This window comes from Podarcis filfolensis, assembly GCF_964270895.1.
Source record: "Podarcis filfolensis genome assembly, chromosome: 13".
NCBI lineage: Eukaryota > Metazoa > Chordata > Lepidosauria > Squamata > Lacertidae > Podarcis > Podarcis filfolensis.
The window spans coordinates 10458429-10484425 of NC_139615.1; the positions used below are offsets into that span (position 1 = coordinate 10458429).

A 25997-nucleotide genomic window follows, 5' to 3' on the forward strand; every position below is an offset into this window, starting at 1 on the left:
CCACGTGTCAGTTCAATCCTGCTTAGGGCAACATCTCTGCCCCTCCCCATGGGCCAACTTTAACAGGTGGGCAGGAGGACCACTCCCCTGACAGGGATGGGAGAAAGACCTGGCTCAACAGATTATGGGATTTGTAGTCCAGCAACATTCAGAGATCCATCAAGTTGAATGTCCCTGAGTTATGTGACAGTCTCCCTAGAGCAGAAGTAGCATGAAACAGCTTTGTATTTGACAACATTGCCCAAAGGCAATATGGAGGGCAGTGAATCTGCTCAGCTGCCCTCAATTTGCAACTAGCCTGGCACCCAAGCTACCTGTCCCTGTATGGTAGGTAGGTGGCAATATTTTTTAACTAGCTTGCTATGAAGCTAGGGGCTTGCATTTCCATCTTGCTAGCCTTCCGGCAGGCTAGTAAATAATTTTGCGGGTTCCTTATGTGGGCTTGTTTAGGATTATGTATTTGATGCCATCCACCACTTCCAGCTAAGATCGAGTATAACCACACCTGTGGCTAGTTAGCCTCAAGCGAGAGATTTTGGAGAGGGATGTTGACAGATTATTAAGCACGTGCCAAGGAAGTGGTGCAGATTTCCAAATCAATTTGTATATTAGAACACACAAACATCCATACCCGTAACAGCTGGCTACCAGCAGGTCAGGAAGGAGGATTCTAAGCCGAGCCTTTTCCCTGACATGTTGATTTTCTACATGCGGGGATTTGGTATGTTGTCCCATAGATGAGACCTATAGGCTATACTGGAAAACTCCAACTCATAAGTCATTTGAAGCCTTTTATTTGTTTTCTTTTGGGACACGTAACATTTTCAGAATATTGTTTTTAACAACCAATTAATCCAACAGGGAGGATCATGCCAATTGCAGCAGCTACCCCAAAGAGAGCTATGGAGATGGCTTTTGCAGCTGCTCCTGCAACAAAGGAACAAGGAGTTAGAGTCTAAGGAGCTGACTCAGGGTCGCAAAGGCTTTGCCCTAAGAACATAGCAAGTGGTCTTATTATACTTGAAGACAGACTACAGTGGTACCTCGGGTTAAGTACGGTACTTAATTCGTTCCGGAGGTCCGTACTTAACCTGAAACTGTTCTTAACCTGAAGCAGCACTTTAGGTAATGGGGCCTCCTGCTGCTGCCACGCCGCCGGAACACGATTTCTGTTCTCATCCTGAAGCAAAGTTCTTAACCTGAAGCACTATTTCTGGGTTAGCGAGTCTGTAACCTGAAGCGTATGTAACCTGAAGAGTATGTAACCCGAGGTACCACTGTATTTGTTCATCTAGCCTAGTGTTGTCAGGTCCGACTAGCAGCAGCTCATCTTAGGGCAGAGGATCTTTGCAACCATCACCTGCTCTTCAAAGCTTTAAATGGAGACAGAGACCAGAGACCGAGCCTGCTTGGGACCATTGCACATGCAAAGTGTGTTTCTCTATACCACTGAGCTCTTTTCCCTCCCCAACGAACTATCATGAAACATGAGCTCTTCAAAGTTTATACGTCACCAATTCCAGGTTGTATTATTAGCATTGACTTTACTTTTGGGGGTGACAATAGTGGCGGGTTTTTTGGAGTGGTTTTTATTCTGTTTTTGAAGAAGCAGATTTTCAGCACGCCCTGATTTTAAGTCAAGCACCTGCAGACAAGGCTGGTTCAAAATTTCTGCAGCCCATGGGACAAACGTGTGTCGCCCGCAGCATGGAGCTCTAGCTGCCAGTTGGGAAGCTTGGTATTTGCCTGAAGATGCCAAGCCCCCTCCCCATCCCGCCTTCTTCTCTCCACATGGTCTGGATCCTTGGTATCTACCCAAAGTTACCAACCTCCCTCTCCCGCAACACACAGTCCCTGCTGTGATATCTGGGCCAGTGAAGACCAGGTACTTATTTCTGCCAAAGTGGCATTCCACAGGTTGAGGTGATGGTCGAGGCTTTACCTGATGAAGAGCGGCCTGCTATCTGGGATACAGCATGGTGATCTGCAGACCTCTTCCGCTGATATGCTGAAAGACAGGCACACCCCAGTTGTTAGGAAGCAATCAAACATTACACAAGAGGAACACAATGGAGTTGTTCCTATACCCACCACCACAGATGATGTGTGTTAAGTCCACATTACATTCTAGCACATGGGTAGGCAAACTAAGGCCCAGGGGCCGGATCCGGCCCAATCGCCTTCTAAATCCGGCCCACAGACGGTCTGGGAATCAGCATGATTTTACATGAGTAGAATGTGTGCTTTTATTTAAAATGCATCCCTGGATTATTTGTGGGGCATAGGTATTCATTCATTTCCCCAAAAAAATATAGTCCGGCCCCCCACAAGGTCTGAGGGACAGTGGACCGGCCGCCTGCTGAAAAAGTTTGCTGACCCCTGTTCTAGCATAACATTTTGGGTTCCTTAGAAATGGGACCATTATTTGAGCAGAAGCCATGCTTTCAAGAAGTGGGGAGGCAGAAAGGTTTTCCTATATCTCTGGGAAGTGAAAACAGCCCTTTTCAAGTCCAGGGGTGCCAAGTCGAATAAAATATGGGGGGCAGGTAAGCCCCACCCCACATAATCACAAGATACAGCACACCATTTGAATGGCAATGTCTATCCACTTTGGGTAGGCCTGGCCCTCTCAAATGTTATTTGGAGGTGTGTGAAGGTACCTCAGCCCTTAGCAGTTGGCTAAAGGCATCATCAGGTCAAACATCTTGTTCTCTTTTTCAATTACATTTTATTAACATTTTTAACATGTACAATCAAAACAATTTCAACTTTTCTTTTTGTCGACTTCCCACTCTGTTTTCCACAGAGTTGTTGCTTCTCTTCTGCCTCACCTTTCTGTCTATTATATCATAACCACAGAATTATAATACAGTGGTACCTCGGGTTAAGTACTTAATTCGTTCCAGAGGTCTGTTCTTAACCTAAAACTGTTCTTAACCTGAAGCACCACTTTAGCTAATGGGGCCTCCTGCTGCTGCCGCACCGCCGGAGCACGATTTCTGTTCTTATCCTGAAGCAAAGTTCTTAACCTGAAGCACTATTTCTGGGTTAGCGGAGTCTGTAACCTGAAGCGTATGTAACCCAAGGTACCACTGTACTGTGAGTTCATCATACCATATAACAAGCATCCTGTTCTCAGAGGCCACCCAAGATGCCCACAGGAAGCCCCAAAAGCACAGGAACATTCTCCCCAACTGCAATTCCCAGCAACAGGTTTTCAGAGTTTTTGAGTTACTCTGACAGTGGAGGCCAAACACAGCCATTGTGGCAAACGTACAGCCACATCCCTCCCGTAATTTGCATTCACTGGGATGCCACCGAGGTTCTTGCATTGCAAGGGAGAAACACTTCTCCCGGATAGGCAGTATGCATGCCTGATCAGGGAAGGATATGCCAACAGTGTGAGTGACCAGCTTACCTTTGGCTTCAAGAGCGTAGGGTTGAGGTGTCACCTGCCCCCCCTGCAGTTGGCGGGCCCACACCCGGAGCACCTCGTTGAGGGGGTAACGGCAGCGCAGGGTCAGCCTGGAGAGAAAAGCCAGACCTGTACTCTTACACAAACCATGCGGTCCATTCCAGCACCACCAGAAGAAGAAGAAAAGGACAGCATCTCTTCTGGAACATTTTAACCACAGATCCGCCTCACCTGTACTGGGAGTCCCTGGTTATAACTGGACTTGCTTCCGGAATCAACTCTCTCCTGAAGGTCACTTCGTTCTCGTATACCAAGTAGTTGCCGTCAAACTGAGGGGCAGAGAAGAAATTCAGTGCAGGGGGGGGGGCCTCCAGAGTTGGGGAACCCAGAGTTGCAGAAGTGTCTCCCTTACAGAGATGTGTCTGGCCCCTTCATTATGTTGTTTCCATCTGAAGACGCACCTCTTTACACCCTAGCCTCTTGACTATAGGTAATTTTATTATTGTTGTTGAACTCATAAGCCACTTTTCTGCCAGCCAAGGCGATTTACACTAAAACCACTCAATAAAACGAAGAATAACGAGAGTCCTCCCAGGCCAAATGGGAGCCAATGGTATGTGTTTTCCTTGGCCTGTGGCTCCTTTGCTTCTGCCACCATTATTGGTCTTTAGCAGGTCTTTAGCAGCTCCAAGGAAGGTGCTAGAGGAGCTGCCCCAACATTGGTGGCAGTGGTTATTAATAATACTGTTAATACTATTACTGCTAAATAGTATTATTACTAAATACTATTTTGCTACTACTAAATTTGTTACTCACCCTCCACCAATAGGTCCCAGGGCAGGTTACAAATTTACAATTAAAAGCAGTTTACATGGATTACAGTGACAGGAATAGGGTGGGGATCTTGAAAACACGCGTCTCAGGTGTCTCCGGCCCAGGTAAAGAAGTGTGTCTTCAGCATTTGGCCAAAGCTGTAGAATTCTGTCGGGAGCTGGTGGTTTGTGCGCTCCCTTGTCCTGGGAGCTACCTACCCTCCTTGTGGTGCCACAAGAAGCCACTGGGAAAGAGAAGAGGGCCTTGGACTCATCAGCAGCCACTGGCCCACAATTCTTGTCCCGTAGGTGGGTTTTCCTGGGGTCCAAATCCGGCTTCGTGTCCAGGCTGAGGACTGTGGCCATTATGGTTCCATTGGGGAGACACACTGCAGGCAGAAAGAGAAAACACAGCAAGCTGCCTTTTACTGAATCAGACCATTGGGTCCATCTGACTTAGCATTGTCAACACTGACCCTCACGCCTCAGACAGGGTCCTAGAGTCCTCCTGTCTCCTTCCCAAAGGCTAGTTAACACTTGCCCAGCTTTGGGATGGAGGAATAAGGGCTCTAGGACCCTACCAGAGCCTTATGCCTTCTTCCCAAAGCCCGACGCCTCCTTTACCTGGCTTTGGGAAGGTGGCATGAGGACTGGCCTCACACAGGGCACCATTTTACCAAGCATGGGTAGAATTTTTGTTAGAGAGGGGTCAGCCAAAGTTGTTGAGCTTTTTTGGGGAACATTATGAGGGGCAGAGGGAAGCGGGTGGCGCTGTGGGTTAAACTACAGAGCCTAGGACTTGCTGATCAGTTCGGTCCCTACTCCTGCCAACCTAGCAGTTAGAAAGCATGTCAAAGTGCAAGTAGATAAATAGGTACTGCTCCAGTGGGAAGGTAAACAGCTTTTCTGTGCACTGCTCTGGTTTCGCCAGAAGCGGCTTAGTCATGTTGGCCACATGACCCGGAAGCTGTATGCCGGCTCCCTCGGCCAATGGAGCGAGATGAGCGCCACAACCCCAGAGTCGGTCATGACTGGACCTAATGGTCAGGGGTCCCTTTACCTTATGAGGGGCAGAATCCCGCTCCCTGCCCCTGCTGCATACAGAGCAGATACTCTAGGCCCATCTCCAAAATCTCTCCACTTTTGCCCCTGGCCCTGCCTGCTACAAGCCCACCCCACTCCCATCAGGGAATGTGGGCCTTGGGTTGAAATAGGTTGCCAAACAAGTCTTACTCCACACAAAACAGAACCGCCATGCCCAATTCCTTACCAAGCAGTTTTCCAGTGGGGAAAATACAGCCAACGGGGAATGCTATCAGTGTCGCCGACGTCTTGTTGTCCCTCAAGGTGAAGTCGAGCCGGGCAGTTAGTCCTTGGAGGGAGATATCCTGCGGCAACACAAACAAACTCACGTCACACATATACGATCGGGTCAGCTCCCGCGTCAACTCAAGGCCAAAAGTGGTGGCAGGAGCGTTCCCCAACTCAGACCTACCTCATACACCAAGCCAGGTGCCAAAAAGGGCACTGAGAGGTAGTAGTAGCTGCCGTCATCCTGCACAGTGTAGTTCTGCGATGCGGCCAATTCATTTGTCAGCTGCAAATTCCCCACGTACGGGACCCAGTAGCGATCCAAGTTTCCGTGGGTCATTACCAGTCCAATCTTCCCCGTCTCACAGAAGCCTTCAAAGGTCGGAAGAACTGAAGAATGGTAGGTGAGGAAGAGGGCATCACCAAATATATCTTGCTGCGTATACAGAAGATGTTACAAGGCACAGCCTCTCTCAAAGCACACAGTTTTGCAACAACTGAGATTTACTTGCGAGAGAGGCCATCTTCTCCACAGAGATTCCAGACTTAATTGAATACGCTTCATTAGGAATCTTTGTGGTCTCTTTCAGTGATAGGCAACGTGGACACCCTCAGGACGCTGTCAACGCCAGCTCCTGTGGTTCCTGATCATAGTTCATGCTGGCCAAAGAGTGTCCAAAATCTAGAGAGCACCATGTTGGGTATCCCTAATCTATTATAATGCTTGCAATTATGTTGTGCATTTTTGGGCACACCTGCATGAAATAACTTAAGAGCAGTTCTGCAAGGTGAGGAGGCCAGAGGCCCCCATTCTTAATTCAAGGACTTAAAACATACAGATGATAAGCACAAACTTAAAAGCAAAAGGGTTTCATATGAGGGAACAAGGCTGTCACTATACATTTGAAGGCTCCCTGATAGAATCCTGGGAACTGTAGTTCATTAAGGGTGCTGGGAAATGTAGCTCTGGGAGAGGGTGAGCTACAGTTCCAAAGACTTTTTGGGAGGAAACCACATGCTTGAAATGTGCTTCAGACATATGGTGCATACGCAGGCCAAATCTTTCCAAACTATTGCTTATTTCTAAGAATATCTGTACAGATGTAATTTACACTTGATAGGCAATTGTACAGTGGTACCTCGGGTTACATATGCTTCAGGTTACAGACTCCGCTAACCCAGAAATAGTGCTTCAGGTTAAGAACTTTGCTTCAGGATGAGAACAGAAATCGTGCTCTGGCGGCGCGGCAGCAGCAGGAGGCCCCATTAGCTAAAGTGCTGCTTCAGATAAAGAACAGTTTCAGGTTAAGTACGGACCTCTGGAACGAATCAAGTACTTAACCCGAGGTACCACTGTACTGGATTGACTGAGCAACACTGCATTCCTTCCCATGTATATATTTTAAACTGCTTTGAAAGACAGATACTTCAAAGCCCCTCCCTCTGCTCCAGCAGACTCACCAACATCAGGGACGTCACATTCAATTACCCCAAGGTAGGTGAAAGGCTTGCCCTTTGGGTTCAGGTTGAAGGTGTATTCTAGCCGCAGGGTGTATCTTCTGATGTTGTCATACAGGTACTGGAGAAGAGAAGGGCCCGTTCACGGCACAATGAAAGCTGGAAGCCCCCCCACCCCAAAGGTTACGGATTCGAATCTCCCATCATTCTCTCCAGCCAGCTTGTTATCAGCATGGCACTATTTTTAAAAACTGTGATGCACTCTACATGGGGCCACCTTTGAAAGGCGTTCTGAAACTTCAGGTGGCGCAGAACAATGCAGCCAAAATATTGACCGGGACTGTTATTATAGGGAGCACAGTCGTACCTCGGAAGTCGAACAGATTCCGTTTGACTTCCAAAGCGCAGCCTCCGATTGGCTGCAGGAAGTTCTTGCAGCCAATTGGAAGCCCTGTCGGACATTCAGCTTCCAAAAGACCGGAACAATCACTTCCGGTTTTCAATTGTTTGGGAGGCAGAATGTTCGACTCCCAAGGCGTTCGGGAGCCGAGGTACGACTGTATGACTTGCTTGCTACAGTAGCCTCACCGACTACTGACCAGTTCCCAGGCACGATTCAGAGCGTGGGTTGTGAGCTCTACAAACACAATTTGAGAACAGGTTATTCGAAAGACCGTGTTCTCCCATAGGAGCCTGCCTGGGTTTAAGCTGCTTGGGAGAAGGCCGTCTTTTTAATAAATAATAATATTGCCTCCCCCACCAACATCTGAGGCTCATTTGGCAGGAACTCAAGAGAGGACGGGATGCGGGTGGCGCTGTGGGTTAAACCACAGAGCCTAGGACTTGCCGATCAGAAGGTCGGCAGTTCGAATCCCCGCAACGGGGTGAGCTCCCGTTGCCTGCTCCTGCCCACCTAGCAGTTCGAAAGGACGTCGAAGTGCAAGTAGATAAATAGGTACCACTCCGGCGGGAAGGTAAATGGCGTTTCCATGCACTGCTCTGGTTCGCCAGAAGCGGCTTAGTCATGCTAGCCACATGACCCGGAAGCTGTACGCCAGCTCCCTTGGACAATAAAGCGAGATGAGCGCCGCAACCCCAGAGTCGGTCACGACTGGACCTAATGGTCAGGGGCCCCTTTACCTTTACCAAGAGGACCCTCTCAGTGGCTATTCTCAGGTTCTGAAACTCCTTGCCATGGAGAGGTTTTGCCAGCTCAGTCATAGGAAGTCACCTTATACTGAGTCACACCATGGTTCCATCCAGCTCAATACTGTCTACACAGTAGCTCTCAAGGGTTTCAGGGAGGGCCCTACCTGGAGATGCCAGGATTCGAACCAGGGACCTTCTGCATGAAAAACAGTTACTCTGCTACTGACTTAAGGCCTTTCCCCATGTCTTCTGCTACCAGGCAAATACATGTTTGTTTAAACCGGTCTTTGGCCCACAAGCCAACTTGTAAATAATATAGTTGGTTTAACTTCTTTTTAAAAATAGTGTTTTACCTGCTATGGTTATGGATAGCCAAATTACAATTGGGAAGGTCTCTTGTTTGTTTGTGTGATGGAGAAGAAATGTAAGCTATTCTAGAAAAGGGGTGGGAACCTCAGGTCCCCAGGGGCCGAACGTGGCCCTCAGCAATCCATGCCACATCCTTCACAGGCCTTATACCCCAAGTGCTTTTGTCTGGCTGGAATATCCCGTACTTAAATTCTGCTTTCCTGGATAGAGGACAAGTGGGGGTAGTAGAAACTAAGCTGCTGTACCAAGGCAGAGTTTACCTTCATCAAGATTGCTCAGAAGGAAAATGCTAAAGGACAAGAGCCCAGAGTAAATGCAAACAGATCCTTGACTACCTTCCCTGAATGGAAGAACTTCTACACCTTGCCTCAAAAGCTCAGCAAACACACACATTCTAGTCTTTCTCTTTCACAAGACTGTAATTTCCCTGCTCAAGCTCTACTTTGCAGCAATGAGGACTAGTCTCTTGTCATGGCCTCTGAAAACTATACTCTGCACACACACACACACCCCGGCTGCCTGTGCAACAGAAACAATCCTTCAAAGCTGACCGCAAGTTAGACCCCTACCTCCTGCTCCACCAGGGGGTCAGTGAAAGGGACCTGCAGGATGAAGACCCTCGTGTTGTTGGGGTTGGGGGCTTCGCCCAGGCCGAAACCACGTCCTTTGAGCTCTGCAGGCGTTAAGGGCTTGCCGCCAACCGCGATGGTGACCAGCTCCAAGTCTGGGAGGAAGTTGCCTAGGCTGATGTCGAAGTAACCTCTCTCAGCGACTGTGTCTGGAAAAGAGATGGCGCATTGGGTAGTAGATGGCATCAGCTGAGGCGGAGACAAAAGCAGCGTTCGAAGCTCCCATTGTCCGGCGCATTTTGTGACAGGGAATCTCATTAGCGCAAGCAGTTTCGGAGCTCTAGGCGCAGTGCTGCGCCCAAGATTTCAGATTAAAACTGCAGAGTGGAAGGATAGGGGGAGCTTTTCCTGCCTCCTCACTTCCAGCTACTTTCTGAAAACTGGAGAAGAGACCTCCTTAAGAATATTCGGGGAGTGGGCAGGGGAAGGACTATACCGTGTGAAAAATGAACGCAATATTTTAGCTGCAGTTCATTCATTTTCAGCTTTGTATTCTTGTTATAAAAAAAAAGTGTGCCTAGACATTCCATTGTTGTGCCTATAACCTAGCTTTAAGGTGCCATTTAGCTCCTAGCTTTCATATCTCAGTTTTCAACACTGGGCAAAATTGTCCCCCACAGCTCCACTTCCCCTAAGAAAATGGAAGTTTGCAAGGGCCTATGACCAACGGTAGCCAACATGGTTCCTTCAGATGTGTTTTACTCCCATCAGCATGGCCAGTCCTCAGAGCCAATAGGAGCTGAAGTCAGGGTGGGCGCCATGTTGGCTGGGAATATTCTAGAAACCTTGCCAAGGCCCATTCTTTGTACCACAATGTTCAGTGTTCCCCCCTGTGTACTCATTGTAGGGGAGGAGAGCTGTAAAAGAAAGAAAGAAAGAAAGAAAGAAAGAAAAGCATATGGCAACCAATGCACCCCTTTGGTTTCAGATAGTACAGTGGTACCTCAGGTTACAAACACCTTGGGTTACAGACTCCGCTAACCCAGAAGTAGTACCTCAGGTTAAGAACTTTACCTCAGGATGAGAACAGAAATCGCATGGTGGCAATGGGAGGCCCCATTAGCTAAAGTGGTACCTCAGGTTAAGAACAGACCTCCGGAAAGAATTAAGTTTGTAACCAGGGGTACCACTGTACAAGAGTCTAAAAAGCCTGGTACACAAATTTTCACAGCCCTCTAGCAGCTATGGGGGCTCATTTACCAGAAGTACTTAGTGTTAACTCTGGAAATGTATACTACTCGATTCTGACCAAACTAAGCCTCCTAGATCAAAATATATGTCAGGTGGTGTGCTACTTGTGAAATATACTGGCATTATTTTCAGCTCTCCTACCCCATCAATAGGGTTGTATCCACCTAAGCTAGTGTTTGTTGCCCTACTGGAATTAATGGACCTATTTGAGCCACAGCCATTCATTTCAATGGGCCTACTCTGAGTAGGGCTAACATTGACTCCAACCCCACAGGGCTTCATAGCATGGCTTATAAAATATGTCTGCCCTCAGGCTTTTGCAGGTGCGAACAACATGGACTCGAGTACAGTGGTACCTCCGGTTAAATACTTAATTCGTTCTGGAGGTCCATTCTTAACCTGAAACTGTTCTTAACCTGAAGCACCACTTTAGCTAATGGGGCCTCCTGCTGCCGCCGCACCGCCGGAGCCTGATTTCTGTTCTCATCCTGAAGAAAAGTTCTTAACCTGAAGCACTATTTCTGGGTTAGCGGAGTGTGTAACCTGAAGCGTATGTAACCTGAAGCGTATGTAACCTGAAGCATATGTAACCCGAGGTACCACTGTATAACTGCCCTGGCGTTGTCATGAGTGTGGATCATCATGAATGCACAATAAAAAGGACATCTGTAGGGCACTTCTAAAACTGCATTGTGTATGGATGGGTGCATTCATTTCATGTGGTGCTTTTTAAAAAATAAAATAAAAAAGACACACTAAAAAGCGGACAAGCAGAGGATCAGGAAGCAAAGAAGGGCGAGATGGATGGCTAAGGCAACATTCAGTTTGCTAGGACGCAAATTGGATTTCAGATGCGAATGCGATTTCCCTTGCCTTGACAGGGGCGTATTTCAAGCTCCGAGAGGAAGGAAGAACAAGGCCTGAGCTTACTGTCAGTCAGCACAGGTTCATGAGGAGCAAACGGTGTGCGGATGGCCTTGAAGCTGCGGTGGCGTGTCCGGTCACTCTCGTCTCCCTGCCACCTGCGGTCCAACAGCAGCTTTATGCTGTAGGTGGTGCCGTAGTGGTTGTCAATCACATCGCTCTGGAAGCAAAAAGTGGGAGGAGGAATGTCAAAAATGATTCCTGCTTGAAACGCTAGAGAAAATGCTGCTGCTGCCAGTCAGTGGGAACAATACTAGGCTAGATGGTGCCTGGTACCAGCTCTGTATAAGATGCCCCTTTAGAAGCAACCCTAGCATTAATCCCCCCACCCCCGGAGTCGATTAACCTCCCCATTCGCCATCTGCAGATAGACTTGCAAAATGCTGCAGGGACAGATTGCTGCCAGACATTAGGATAAACATTTTAACGGTGAGCGAAAGTTTAAGGAATGGCGTAAGAGCAAAAAGAAGTCTTCCTTGGAGGGCAGCCAGATTTTCTTCTTTGGAGGAATATTAGCTACAGCTGCGCCAAAAATAATAACAAATTCTCCAATTTCTGAAAAAGTTATTTCTTCTGCAAAAAGGGGAGATGCCAGGGATTGAACCTGCGACCTTCAGATGCTCTAACACTGAGCTATAGCCCTTTCCAAAACAGCAGATACAGACCTCCATGAGACCTCCTGGGGCCCCAATGGGCACTGTGATGCTGAAGAATTTGGTGTCTGCCAGGAAGCTGTATCCATTTGTCAGGATGGTGGCTGCGTCAATCACACGCCCATCCAAGCCCATCTCAACAGCTTCATCTCTATACAGATGCGGGAATCTCACCAGGGACGGCAAGATCCGGGGGGTCCCCCACCTTAAGGTGGTGGTGGTGAAAATAGGGAGATCTGTAAGAGACAGAGATTGCCCTTGTTATTGGCACAGCATCACATCATGAAGCGTTCGTCAAAGACGTGAGCCAAATTTGACAGGTGGGAGGGACCTCACAATCACCTGGTGTCACAATGGGGTCAGTTGATTGGACGCTTCAAAGTCCCCCAAAATTGGGACTTCAAAGCACTCCACAGGGCTTCCAAAGAGCCCTGCATGATGCTTTAAAGCAGGGTTTCCCAAACTCAGGTCTCTGGCTGTTTTTGGACTACAGTTCCCATCATTCCTGACCACTGGTCCTGCTAGCTAGGGATGATGGGAGTTGTAGTCCAAAAACAGCTGGAGACCTGAGTTCAGGAAACACTGTCTGAACCTGCTTTCTTCAGATCATCTGCTGTGCAGAGCGAGTTTGCCTTGGGAGAAATTGTTAGCATGGTCAGTCCTCCAGGCTGTGTGATCCTGTGGGGAATTTGCTCACACAGCTCGGCCAACAGGCTTCAACTCTAACATCCAAATGGATTTCTCTGTCCCCGTATCCATTGCACCCAGATTTTGATGCCACTGCAGACAGAGCACATAGTCACAGCAAAATGAGAATCTTCAGCAGCATGTAAAGGAGAGGTAAGTGCCCTGGAATCGATGCCAGACGTTAAGAATAGGGACAAATCTATTGAAAAAGAGTGCCGTCATTTTTAATCCATTAAAACAGAGCTGGGCAAGGGCCACATTCCCTTATGTATAGCCTTCTGGGGGCCACATGGGGGGGGGAGCCAGAGACAGGACTAGGAGGAGCAGCAGGTATACCTGTTTTTTGCATACACACACAAAAAGAGGTTTACAGGTACATATATATCTCCATAGTAGCAGGCAAACAAGAGGCATCACTGCTCAAAGATACTTCCCATCCCGGAAAAAACACATGAGGCAGCTGGTGAGAAGGGCATGATCTGCAAAGAGTCCCCCAAGAGCCAGGTTGGAAGGCCTGGAGGGCCAGATCCGGCCCCTGACTAAGTCCCAGTGTTAAATGTCGAAGGCAATGCAAAAGCAGAGAGACTCACTGATGGGACAGGCAAGAGCGGTGTCTACCATGAGGATCATCCAGGCCTGCTTGTAAAAGACTGTGGCCCTTGCCACCTCCACTTCCAGGCCCTCTACCTGCAAAGGAAATTGACAATAAGGATGTAAAGTTAAAGCTCCAGCACTGAAACCTAGCAGGCCAGGCAGGCAGCAACACCATTAGGGAAGGACTTCATTTGTCACTATTATCTTCCTCATTCCCTGGTCCCAGGGTGGGTTACAGCATTAAAATCCAACATTAAAAATGGTTTAAAACAACCCTTGGCCCTCCAGATGCTGAGTTCTTAACCGGCAGCATAGCTGGGGAATCTGCAGCCCTCTGGACACGACTGAACCACAACTCCCATCAGCCCCAGCAAGCACGGCCAATAGCCAGGGATGAGTGGAGCTGTAGTCCAGCAACGCTTAGATGGCCACAGGTTCCACACCCCAGATCTGATAATTGTATGGACTTGCTTAAAAACCCCAAAATGCTTTATATATATAATTTTTATTAAATTTTCTGTTTTAGAATTTAAAATACTCATTTTACATCCTTAAGATGTCAATGACTTCCCTTCTCTTTCCATGTTTCATTTTACATAACATAAGTCCCTGCATATTTTACAAAATATAGGGTTTTTTTGTATCGTTTTTACAAAAATGATACAAAAATGGAATACCATTCGGTATTCCATTATTGCATCCATCAAAAACAACTGAATTTATCTTAATGCTGCCAGCGTTTTCAGCTGTATACAGTTATTTCCCATATATTCAATAAACGTTTTCCAATCTTCTTTAAACGGATGTTCTTGTTTCGCTTTGTGGGGGGGGAAGCAAAGTGCTTTAGGGCACTTGCTGCACTCTTTTGCGAGTGCACTGCTAATGCAAGTTAAGTGGAGAATTATGTAACTAGGAACGTGCATCGCAGTGCGCCAGAGGGCAAGGGCATCCGAGCTAGCCTGGTTCTATTCAATAAAGAAAGCCATCCCCCTTCTGGCACCAAACATTGAGCACCACACCACGGTTAGGCAGGCCTCGGTTCTGTATACCTGAAGGAGCATCTCCACCCCCATCGTTTAGCCCGGACACTGAGATCCAGCACTGAGGGCCTTCTGGCAGTTCCCTCATTGCGAGAAGTGAGGTTACAGGGAACCAGGCAGAGGGCCTTCTTGGTAGTGGTGCCCGCCCTGTGGAACGCCCTCCCTTCAGATGTGAAGGAAATAAGCAGCTATCTTCTCTTTAAAAGACACCTGAAGACAGCCCTGTTTAGGGAAGTTTTTAATATTTAATGCTGTATTGTTTTTAACATTTGATTGGAAGCCGCCCAGAGTGGCTGGGGAAGCTCAGCCAGATGGGCGGGGTATAAATAATAAATTATTACTATTATTATTATTATTATATGGTTGGTAGCCATTAATCCTTCCCAACACAGATGTTTTCTCTCTCTTTCTTCTTACCAGGGAGACTTCGGTCTGCTGGGTGCCGTAGGGAGTGCGGAAAAGGACGCGGGTAGCCGTGGTGTTGACGCCGTAGCCCAAGGCATGTGCTTCGGTGGCCATCATGTTCTGCAGGGAGCCATTCTGATAGTGGAAAGCCACCTGCCACACCTGGTTCACAGCCCCTTGGGCCTACAAAAGGCAAAGCCATGAGAGGAGTGTTTAAACAGAGATGGGAGTCAACCCACCTGCCTTCCCAATGACACACAGGGCCTCTAGGCTGGGGCAGGAACCCCAGAGAGGTCACTTTGGTGTTGCTAATACAGCAGTCGGCCTTCACCCCCGGAGGCGCACTCCATTGTCTCTCGAGACAGACGGATGCCAGCCACAACTCCCATGAGGTTCAGCTAGCTTGGCCAATGATGAGGGATGATGGGACTTATAGTCCAACATCTCAAGGATCCCCCGCCCCCATAACCAATGGGAGAGAGCCAATGCAGGACATTTTGGTGCCTAAGTCAGAAAACAAGATAGTGCCCTCCCCACAGAAGCTGACCAGGTTGACTGCTCGGCTGGGCTGGGGGAAGGGCAGAGCAATTCACTGCCCCAGAGGGCATCAGAGCTGGCTTAGAGGGCGCACGGCTAACAGCCTGGCACACACACACACACAGCTCTGTCCTCTAATACTTTGCAAACATTCTCCGCCTCTCGGCATCTGCTGCCCGAAAGAGCAGCTACCTCACTTGGTCTAATGGTAGGGCTGATTCTGGACAACACTAGCTCATTGTTTACTTCCCCGAAGAGATCCATCCAGCCTTCTCCTTCTGCTTCCCTCTTATCAAGAATATCTTCCGCTGCCCCCTTTGTCCCTCAAAATCCTTACCACAGGCCACACTGCAATCCAGTCTTCATTCAAAGCCTCGCTAGCTATTCCTGGGACTGCCCGTCGGACGGAGACCTGCAACCACAGCCCTGTGTTAGTCCCTAAGAGCATCCGGTACAGCACTCTCAAGCTGCAGTTCCCAAGAGCCATGACAGAGATGGTCAGATCTGGGAGAGATTTTGCAGCACCATTCTTCTCTAGATCTGAAAGGTTGCCTTCGCTGACACATCCCCTGCCTGCACTTTTATGAATAGCTTTGCCCTGCTCATAAGCCCAAGTGCAAGATCAAGCAGCTATGCAAGCAGGAGATGGGCCTTCTCGGTGGTGGCCCCATTTTCAGTGGTTGTTGGTGCCCTTTTGGAACAAGTAAGGCAGAAAGCAGGGAGGCCAAGAATAGGAGAAGCCAGAACCAATGATAGAAGAGCCAAACAATTCTAGTTTTCATAGAACTGTAGATTTGGAAAGGGGGCCTGAGAATCAGCTTGTCCAGCCCCCCACAGTGCAGAAACATGCAGTTGCCCCATCAGGGGATCGAACCTTCAACCTTAGCATTATTAGCGCCACGCTAACCAACCGAGCTATCCAGTTTTGTTCTCTGTAAGTTGTACAAGGGCTGTACAGACTAAGGAGCATGAATTTCCTCTCAAGTGATTTGCACACTGTTACTTCGCTACCGGCTTTCAAAAGGGTCTTGGGGGGAAACGCTTTTTTTAAATGCTTTTTTCTTAAAATGGCAGCAGGAAGCTCACAGCGGTATGTTGCAAGCCTGTGCATTCCGCTTAAGCTGCTGCTTTAAATGATGCTTTATTGAAATGCAATATACTGCATTTCTAATTACCTTATGCAAGAGCTTTGTCCTTGCAATACTTAAAACTATCAATAAAAACAGATAGAAGCAAGGGAGCCAGCTCAATAGTTTGCCACTCAAAACCAATCTTCCTTCCACTTCCACTCACCTCCATGTAGTTTTCCTCACAGACGATCTCGCGGGGGCTCCATGGGGCACCAAGGGGGCAGTTCATAAAGACGTCGTAAGTGGCCGTCAAGTTCGCTGGACTGGTTACCTCCACCTGGAGCTGGAGGCTGAACTCCTGGTCAAACTGGACAGAAAGGAAATCTCATTTTCTCCCCCACTTTTCAAGTTAGTCCCCTCAGCAGCATTTGCCTGCCCTAGGCTGCATCCGTACCACAACATTCAAAGCACGCTAATACCATTTTAAATGGCCATGATTTCCCCCAAATAATTCTGGGAGCTGTCGTTTGTTAAGGGTGCTGAGTCTTTTTAGGGGACGCCTCATCCCCTCAAAGTACTACAATTCCCAAAGTGGTTTAACAGTCAGAACCTCTTCACAGGAAACTCTGGGAATGGTAGCTCTGTGAAGGGAACTACAACTCCCAGAATTCTGTGGGTGAAACCATGACTATTTAAAGTTGTATTATAGTGCTCAACTTGTATGGTCTGAATGTGGCCTAAAACTCTTGAATTTTTTATCACCATTGTGGGCACTGCCATGTGGTTTTTTTTATTGTTATTAAGTTTCTGTGTTACAAACAGTGCTATTTTTTCTAGAGAATGAGGTGCAAAAACTCAGCATGAACACCTCTTTCTCTTAGAATGGCAATGGCACCCACCTGAGACGTGCCAAAACTGAGTTCCGGTGAGTTCCACCTGAAGAAAGCCCTGCTTACAAATGTAAATTTCACCTTTCTTCAGCAGGCCACAAAGACCCACACTCTTGTTCCTCCATCAAGGAAGAAACATTGCAAAGTTTAAGCACATTTCAGCCAGGCGAAAATGCTCCTTAAAAATGGCTGATCTGTGGTGGTGGTCTGGGGAGAGACCCAAGGGGCAGATAAAGAGGATTAGAGGGCCGCATTTGGACCCTGGGCCTCACCTTGGCTTAACAGAAGGGAAAGGGGGACAAATCACATGGCAGGTTCAGAGGTGCACAGATTCTCTCCTGCCTGCTGGCATTTGGCACCAGCAACACTGGACCAGGGTTAACTTTAGCTGCACCCAATCAAGTGCTTATCAGGCTGCACAAAGAGAGATGATGGCAATAGGATGAAACCCAAGTCCTGCCCATTTTCTGCTGCCAGTCAGTGTCAACAACACTGTGTTAGATGGAGGAACGGTCTAACTGGGAATAAGGCAGCTCCCTTTGCTCCCTCTCCTATTTTGCCATGATTGCATGACCCCTGCCCCTTCCAAAGGGTTTAGCAGCATAGCCGATCCTGTAACAGAGTTTTCCTGCCTGCCATCCAGGAAGGGCAAGACTGAATTTGAGACCACCTGCCTGGGAAGCAGCGGAGCAAGATTTTAAAAATAAAAAATAAAGTGCATGATGTATCCCGCACCATTCGTTATGCCTCAGCTGTCGCAAGATTTAAGCATGCCATTTTGCTTTTTAAACACGTTTACAAGGACACCATTAACAAGAAAGTGAATCACCTGCTTACCGAATTGCGGACTGAACAGGCCAGGAAGGAAACTCTGATCTCAGGGTTGCCATACAAGTCGGTGCCACTGGTGAAGCCACACTGGGAGGCAACATGCCCCGTCACGGGGATGCGCTGTCTCTGCTCATCTACGGACAAGAGGAGGCAGGTTAATTCTATCGGATAAAAAAACCCAGGACACACACCACACAAACACCCTCCCGATAGACCTCCCTGCATCACGCTCAACTTTCCTTGAAGCAGCTGGGTCTTGGTTACCCACCTCAGCGGCGATGCATGAACAGAGTACAGTGGTACCTCGGGTTACATACGCTTCAGGTTACATACGCTTCAGGTTACAGACTCCGCTAACCAAGAAATAGTGCTTCAGGTTAAGAACTTTGCTTCAGGATGAGAACAGAAATCGTCCTCTGGCAGCGCAGCAGCAGCGGGAGGCCCGATTAGCTAAAGTGGTACCTCAGGTTAATAACAGTTTCAGGTTAAGAACGGACCTCCGGAACGAATTAAGTACTTAACCCGAGGTACCACTGTACCCTGTTTCAGGCATCCTACAGGGATGGGTAAACTTTCTGAGTCTGAGGGCAGCTTCAGGGCAGCCTTCCAGGGGCCACATGCGAGTGGTGGGCAGGGCCAGAGGTAAGGGTGGATGGAGTAAAGAATGCACATTTTAGCTCTGAATGGTGGGTGAATTTCTACACACACACACACACACACACACACACACACACACACACACACACCCCACTTCTCTATGCTGCATCCAGGAAGGCAAGAGGCATTGTCAGAATTCAGTGCCAGGCAATAAACACTCTGAGGAACGCGGGTGGCGCTGTGGGTAAAACCTCAGCGCCTAGGGCTTGCTGATCGCATGGTCGGCGGTTCCCGCGGCGGGGTGAGCTCCCGTCCTTCGGTCCCAGCTCCTGCCCACCTAGCAGTTCGAAAGCACCCCTAAGTGCAAGTAGATAAATAGGTACCGCTTTATAGCGGGAAGGTAAACGGTGTTTCCGTGTGCTGCGCTGGTGCTGGCTCACCGGAGCAGCTTCGTCACGCTGGCCACGTGACCCGGAAGTGTCTCCGGACAGCGCTGGCCCCCGGCCTCTTAAGTGAGATGGGCACACAACCCTAGAGTTGGACACGACTGGCCCGTACGGGCAGGGGTACCTTAATAAACACTCAAGGAGGGTACAACAGAGGGGAGGGGGTCTGGGGAGACCCCCAAGGGCCAGGCAGAGATGCCAAGAGGACCACATCCAATTCCCTGAGCCTGAGGTTCCCCAGCCCCAGTTGATGCTGTTTTCAGCAAGAAAATTTGAACTGGCAGAATTTCCTTCTCTTGTGCTGCCAACCAGCCGATTCAGTCTCTTGGCAATCCACTGGGGGAGTGACTGATTCCATATGGCAGAAGTTACTCTGGTACCCCAAGATACCACTTACTTGTGATTTCCAGGGTTCAGTTTCAGCCACTAGTTAGCTTGGGGGGAAAGTAAAGAGTGCCTCTGAGCATGTGCAGACAACTCCTTTCTTATTGCAGAGAAATCAAAGCCAGCCTCTGTGTGCCTGGGATTAGGAGTGAACCTTTGACCACAGCCATCCCAGATATTCACACCAGATGTTTTTGGACTACAACTCCCAGCAGGCATGCTGGCTCAGGCTGATGGGAGTTGTAGTCCCAAGGACCCAAAGGCACATTATCAAGAGGCGGCTGCCTTAGCATCTCTCCCTTTCAAGGGAAACACTCCGTACTTACTGAAGACGCTGTAATGCCACAGATTCTGGCCCAAGGCAGCCTTGTCCATCCATATCCAGAAATAACGGCCCCGACATTCTGTCCGCGCAGCACCTTCCGGGAAAGAAAATGTTTCTCTATCAAAGAAAGGCCCGCAGACACTATATATCCCAGCTGCCCTTCTGCCCTAACAAGCAGGCAAACACACTCCTCCCTCACATCCGCTTTAGGAGTGGAGTTCTGGATCTGGTCAGTAGGCTGGATTCTGATCTCCCCCCCCCCTCCACAGACCACTTTGACAACACCGCAGGTCTCTCTTCTCTGCTTTAGACACTACCCTCAGGGCTGTACACATAGGAATCCAGTCACAGACCAGCAGATCCGAGTGCATACGGGTTGACAGAACAGTATCGAAGGGTACTGAATTCCACCAATGAGGCATCTGATCAAGGCCTGTATTTTAAAATGAGCTTAAAGATTTGCAAATGTTTTATGCCAGGCAGAAAACCAGCTAGCTGGCTAAGGACTTTGGCAGATGTTTATCCTCCTGGACAAGGGCCCCCCTGATTTATAGCAGGAGCCAAAATTCTCAAAGTTGTAAAAGGGAATTATAGGCTGGGAGCAAAGGTTACACTGACCCTGCATATTACAGAATACAATCAAGCTGCAAAAACACTAATTAAGAGTTAGTAAATAGTAGGATTTATTGTTTAACAGAAAATAATACCATGTGCCTCCCGTTAGAGACTAGCCACATTTTCCTAAGGTTAAAGGGCAAGAGCTAATGGGAAAAGCAGCTGGCCTGGAAAGGGGGGTGTAAACTGAAGAGTTTTACTTTGCAAAGGTCTTTTTTTCTAAAAAGCTATCTATGTTAATGTATGAGATTTGTTGGCTTAAATGTAATTATGCAAAGGATTTAGAAAGTAAGAAATGTTAGATTCTTATGTTAGATTCTTATTTCACTGATGGTGTGTGAGAATGTGAACCCAAGATCTCTGTTTAAGACAAAATGTAAGACCATGAGCCATCTGTTTTAGCCATCTATTTTGGAATGGAGGAGCAACAAGGGCAAAAGGTGATCTGGTAATTAAGGTGCCTTGTGGAGGCAAATGTAAGATATATGGCTACTTGTCTGCCATTTATGGATAGAAGGAAATATAGCTCTTTGTCTCCCATAAAAGGTAATAGGAAATGGGTGTATCTTTCATGATTGGTTCTAGCAAACAGCCAATAGGAATTTCAACCAGGCTGATTGGACAGAGGCAGCCAAAGGAGGAGCAAGGGGGCTGGGTTGAGGAAATATAAGTGCTGGCCATCAGGGCTGGAGGATGGGCAGAGCTTTGGTAACCATATACCACTGTGCCTATCATTTATTTGTCTGACAAATAAATTATTATTTTAATTTCTCTATCGCTGCGTTGAATATTTCATTCCAGCTAAGCGTTAACCACAAACAGGGTGCTACACTAATGCTAACTGTTGCATTAGGGAGCTGTGCTGTTCAAGAAACGCTGAGCAGACATGTTGGGGAGATGCCCAAAGTAGCTTTTTCCCAAAATACAGCCCGTGTTTCTCAAACTTGGGTCCCCAGCTGCTGTTGGACTACAAATTCCATCATCCCTGACCACTGGTTCTGCTAGCTAGGGGTGATGGGATTTGTAGTCCAACAACAACTGGGGACCCAAGTTTGAGAAACACTGAATATTGAAGCCAATATTTGCACCACACAAAGGAGATGGTGAGAATGAAGGACACTTGCCGACCCACCCACACCCTCCCTCTTAGTTTTACTCTCAAGCGCATTGGCAGAAAGACCTGATGCTCACCTGGGGGGAAGGGGATCGACTCCACTGCTTGGGACAGACACATACAAAGCAGGGCTAACCTAAATAAGGAAACCAAGAGACAGAAATTGAATCAGTTTGGCTTTTACTTTAAGACACAGGAGAGAGGTTATGAGAGCATCACACACCACAGCCCCATTTGAGTAGGGACTGAGCAATATGATCTCTAGCTGTATGCATGTGAAGCCCCCTCTAACCTATGGAAAGATACAAAGATCTCAGGACAGCAGGAGAGAAGAGGACAAAATGGTATAAAACAGACTTCTCCCAACCTGGTGTCTTGCAGATCTTTTGGACTACAAGTTCCATCAGCCGCAGCCATACTGCTGCTTGTGGTTGATGGGAGTTGTAGTCCAAAGCAAAAATCACACCTCAGGCTGGGAAACTTTCAGGTTTAAGGTTCAAAAAGGCATTCAAGCTTGAACAAAGAAAGAAACCTTAAAAAAGAAAAAAACCCAACCCAACAGTTTATTTTTAATGTTCCTTCTCTAGAGGAAGAGTTGAGCACAGTATTGAAAATGCCAGGTGTCCAAATCTCAGAGTATTCAAATAAGAGAAAAACTAAGCAACATTTTGAGATCTCAAGACGTGGACTAACCATTTCTCCCCTCAAATAATTCTGGGCACTGTAGTTTTGTTGGGAATGGCAATACTAAGAGGCTAACTACAGTGCCCATCATTCTTTGAGGAAAGTAATGTGCTTTAAAGTTAATGTGTTTACACAGCCTTAGAATAAAATCCCACTGAGAGAGTCAGCTGTGATGGCAGGAGTTAGAAAAGGCAGGGAGGGAAATAGAGAACCATGTACATACGGGATATAAATACAACAATAAACTGAGTTCAGTAGGAGTAATTCCCCAATGGATACAGATTTGCAGCCTCAGTGGCTTTTCTTATTGCCTTTATGAAGTGTACAGCTTAAAATGTGATTTGCAGAAGCCCCTTTTGTATTGCAAATACAAGTCTTCACATGCACTCTGAATTTCCTGTATAATATCTATTTTTAAAGCTGCTAAAGTGTTAGAGAACACACCCGCCTCATACTGAAAAGTCCTCTCCAACAGAGTCAGCTGAAATCATATGACAAGCATGCATGTCAGTAGGAGAGTATATTTCATGATTTCAGCTTTGCTGAATAAAATGATTGTTACGTGCATTTCTTATACTGAGTCAGACCATTGGTGCAGCTAGCTCAGTGTTGTCTACACTGACGTGGGGTTGCCATACTTCCAGAAATTCCCATACATACATGGAATACTGTAGTTGGAAGCAGTGTCCGGGAGGAAATCGGCAAAATGTCTGGGCAAATCAGGACATATGGCAACCCATGTCAGTAGTGTTGTTTTTGCCAGTGTTCCTTAAAAATAGCTCAGAAATGTCTTTTTTTTTTTGCAATTTTCCAAAAAAAACCCAAAACTCAACAACTTTGGCTAAAAAAAGCTCAACTATTGTGTCCAGATTTTCAGTTTTTGAAATATGGCAACCCTACCTTAAGGTTTGCAGAAATACTATATATATATATTAAGTTAAGGGGAAAACACCTATTAACAACCCAACAGGCACTGTGCATGCTCGGGGTCTCAGGATGCTGACCTTGTCTAGGGCAGGGAGGGAGTAGACAGGGGAGAGGAAGAAAAGACAGAATATCTCAGTGGGTACAGAATGTGACTCTTATCTGAGAATTGTGGGTTCAAACTCCACATTGGGCAAAAGATTTCTGCATTGCAGAGGGTTGAACTAGATGACCCTCCTGGTCCCTTCCAGCTCTACAGTTGTAAGATTCTATGACTAGGAAATGCAGCGCAAGAATGCTCTGATCCACAGTACAACCTTTTTATTACAGACCCGTTCTGTCTCTCCCCGCAACAACCCCCCCCCCTCGATTCAGTGATGTGATTCTTTACTTAACAATATGGCTGTCTCCAAGGAGACACTAGAAAACTTCTGGGGTCAAGTGAGCAGATTTTCAAATTCCATAGGAAACACATGAAGCTGCATTAAAGTAAAGGTAAAGGGACCCCTGACCATTAGGTCGAGTCGTGGCCGACTCTGGGGCTGCAGCACTCATCTCGCTTTATTGGCAGAGGGAGCCGGCGTACAGCTTCTGGGTCATGAGGCCAGCATGACTAAGCTGCTTCTGGCGAACCAGAGCAGCGCACGGAAACGCCGTTTACCTTCCCGCCAGAGCGGTACCTATTTATCTACTTGCACTTTGATGTGCTTTTGAACTGCTAGGTTGGCAGGATCAGGGACCGAGAAACGGGAGCTCACCCTGTTGCGGGGATTTGAACCGCCGACCTTCTGATCGGCAAGTCCTAGGCTCTGTGGTTTAACCCACAGCGCCACCCGCGTCCCAAAGCTGCATTATGCAGAGTCAAAACCTTGGTCCATCCAGCTCTGTAGCGTCCACTCTAGCAGCAGCTCTCCCGAGCCTCTCCTAAACCTACCTGGAGATGCCAGGAATTGATGCTCTACCCTTTCCTCATAAAATGAAACTGGCTTCTATTGGGCTCACACCCAAAACCTACATGTAAAACAGGCATGATAGCCACTATACTATAGCACCCACAAACTCCAGGGGGACAGGAACTCTCCCCTAGTTAGGCAGTTAAAAGACTACATGAGCATAAAAAGTTTGGGAGTTTTAGAAGACCCTCCACACTCCCTAACTGTCCTCTCCCTACCGATAGATCAAGTACCGGTGGGGCAAAATGCTGTTACACCAGATAATTATTTACATAACCTTTCTAATCTAGAAGACAACCTGATTTTTTTAACAATGAAGACCTCTCTTACAGAAAATAAACAACACTGCCCCCCAGGCCCAAAGACACACTAAGAAAAATAAAATTGACTTACCCTGCAAAAGATGGGGAAGACATGATTCTATTACTGTATTCTCTCCCCTAAGAGCTTCCCCAAGCAGCCTCCCACCCAAGTTGCCTCTCACTTGCAACAGATGAGAGTACTTTATATTGCTTCCTGGTTCCAAACAGTGTATCTCACCTGCTCCTAGTCACACCATCAGGAGCTGTTAGGGAGGTTGTCCTAATTTCATACCTTTTGAGCTAAATGGACTAACAGGATGCTGTGAATCAAGAGGAGATCTGTACGGATTTACATTTTTACATGTTGTGTAATTGGGTTTTATACCTTGCGAACAGCTTAGATGTCTATTTTGGCTTTAAGTGGTAAAAGTAGTAATTGCCTTCTCCTGTTCCCACATTCTCTGCTTCTTTTATTCTTCAGTAATTTACAAAATTTCTGCTTGTAGGCTTGTGACCTTTTCTTTTTCCTCTCCCCAGGCACCTCCTGCCCTGTGCCTTTCACAGACAGGAATTCAGCAGGTAAAGCTTTCCCCCTGCATTGAGATGCAGCTCCAGGAAAAGCTTCTGCTGCTGAATTTCTGTCTATTAAATGCATGGGAGCGCTTAAGAGGAAAAGAAATTGGCTTACAGAAGATAAAACAGTAACGTCAAAAAAAGTTTACAGTACTTCTAACTGATTTTATCTTTATTGTAGCTTTTAAACTTTACTGTACTGACTATGGTGTTAAACAGCATATAATTTGCTGCAATAAATCAGTAAGATGCTTAAAAATATTAGGGTAGTATAAGCAGACATCAGCTGTGTCAGCAGGTCTGTGCCTTGCATAGTGGCAAGACAGTCAGACATCCAACAGGTGCAGTTTTGTTATCTCTGTGATGGCAAAAAAGCAGCTCCGGCTTGACACTTCTATATATCGCATGCAATAAATATTAATTAATTAATATTAAATTAATTAAATATTTAAAAAATTAATTAATTTATGTATGGTGCTTTTCAACTGTGCTTCAGCTTATAATTGCAACCTGGTTTATAATATAAAACCAGTGGGTAAAAATAGCAACAACACATAGCATCTTTCAAACAGCAACAATTTAAAAATTAAATGACCCATCACAATAAAAATTACAGTGGCCAGGTGGAAAAACAAGAAAGAAGTAAGAAACAAGGGCAGGGCACCTGCTTCTTTAATAGTTGTCCAGAAGAAGAAATTCCAACAGGTGACATGCTACATTTACTAATTCCAGCTTCTGCATGACTATTAAAGGTGCAGTAGCCCTGGCATTTTTTTTTAAATCACCCCAAAACCATTCAGTTAAAGTTAAACCAAAGAAGCCACATTGTGCGTAGCTACTGGAGTCGGGGTGGGGAATGATATGGAAATGAAATTATTCCTAGATTTATAATCATGGATATGATTCTAGGATATAGAATTATGTTTAATACATCGAAGTAATCGCTTCCCCGTTAAATACGCAGAGCAATCCTCTATGTGGCTACTCAGAAGTTAGTTCCATTGACCCAGGTAAAAGGGTAGAGCATTGCAGCCACAGTTTTATCAAAGTTAATGATTTTTAAATGAAATAGTAAAAAAAAGGGAAAGTATCGTAAGAGATAGGATTGGGCAGGA

At 47.0% G+C, this 25997-nt stretch overlaps 1 protein-coding gene across 3 annotated transcripts; it reads right to left on the bottom strand.

The window, feature by feature from the left end:
- Positions 1-778: 778 nt before the first annotated feature.
- LOC310747090 (uncharacterized protein) lies at positions 779-24637 on the bottom strand. Of its 3 annotated transcripts, none has more exons than XM_083581423.1 (19): positions 24548-24637; positions 21524-21582; positions 19719-19811; positions 17972-18099; positions 16468-16611; positions 15512-15586; positions 14650-14820; positions 13189-13285; positions 11924-12147; positions 11265-11418; positions 9084-9292; positions 7000-7117; positions 5723-5928; positions 5498-5615; positions 4447-4616; positions 3647-3744; positions 3419-3525; positions 1943-2008; positions 779-927 (listed from the first exon to the last, which is right to left on the bottom strand). In XM_083581423.1, exons 2-19 carry the CDS (start codon positions 21564-21566, stop codon positions 839-841), a joined length of 2310 nt encoding a protein of 769 aa, XP_083437549.1. In that variant the 5' UTR covers positions 21567-21582; positions 24548-24637; the 3' UTR covers positions 779-838. The 3 variants fall into 3 exon arrangements, with proteins under 3 accessions (XP_083437549.1, XP_083437548.1, XP_083437550.1); XM_083581422.1 differs by lacking the exon at positions 24548-24637 and adding an exon at positions 24401-24518; XM_083581424.1 differs by lacking the exons at positions 17972-18099; positions 19719-19811; positions 21524-21582; positions 24548-24637 and adding an exon at positions 17407-17498.
- Positions 24638-25997: the final 1360 nt, after the last annotated feature.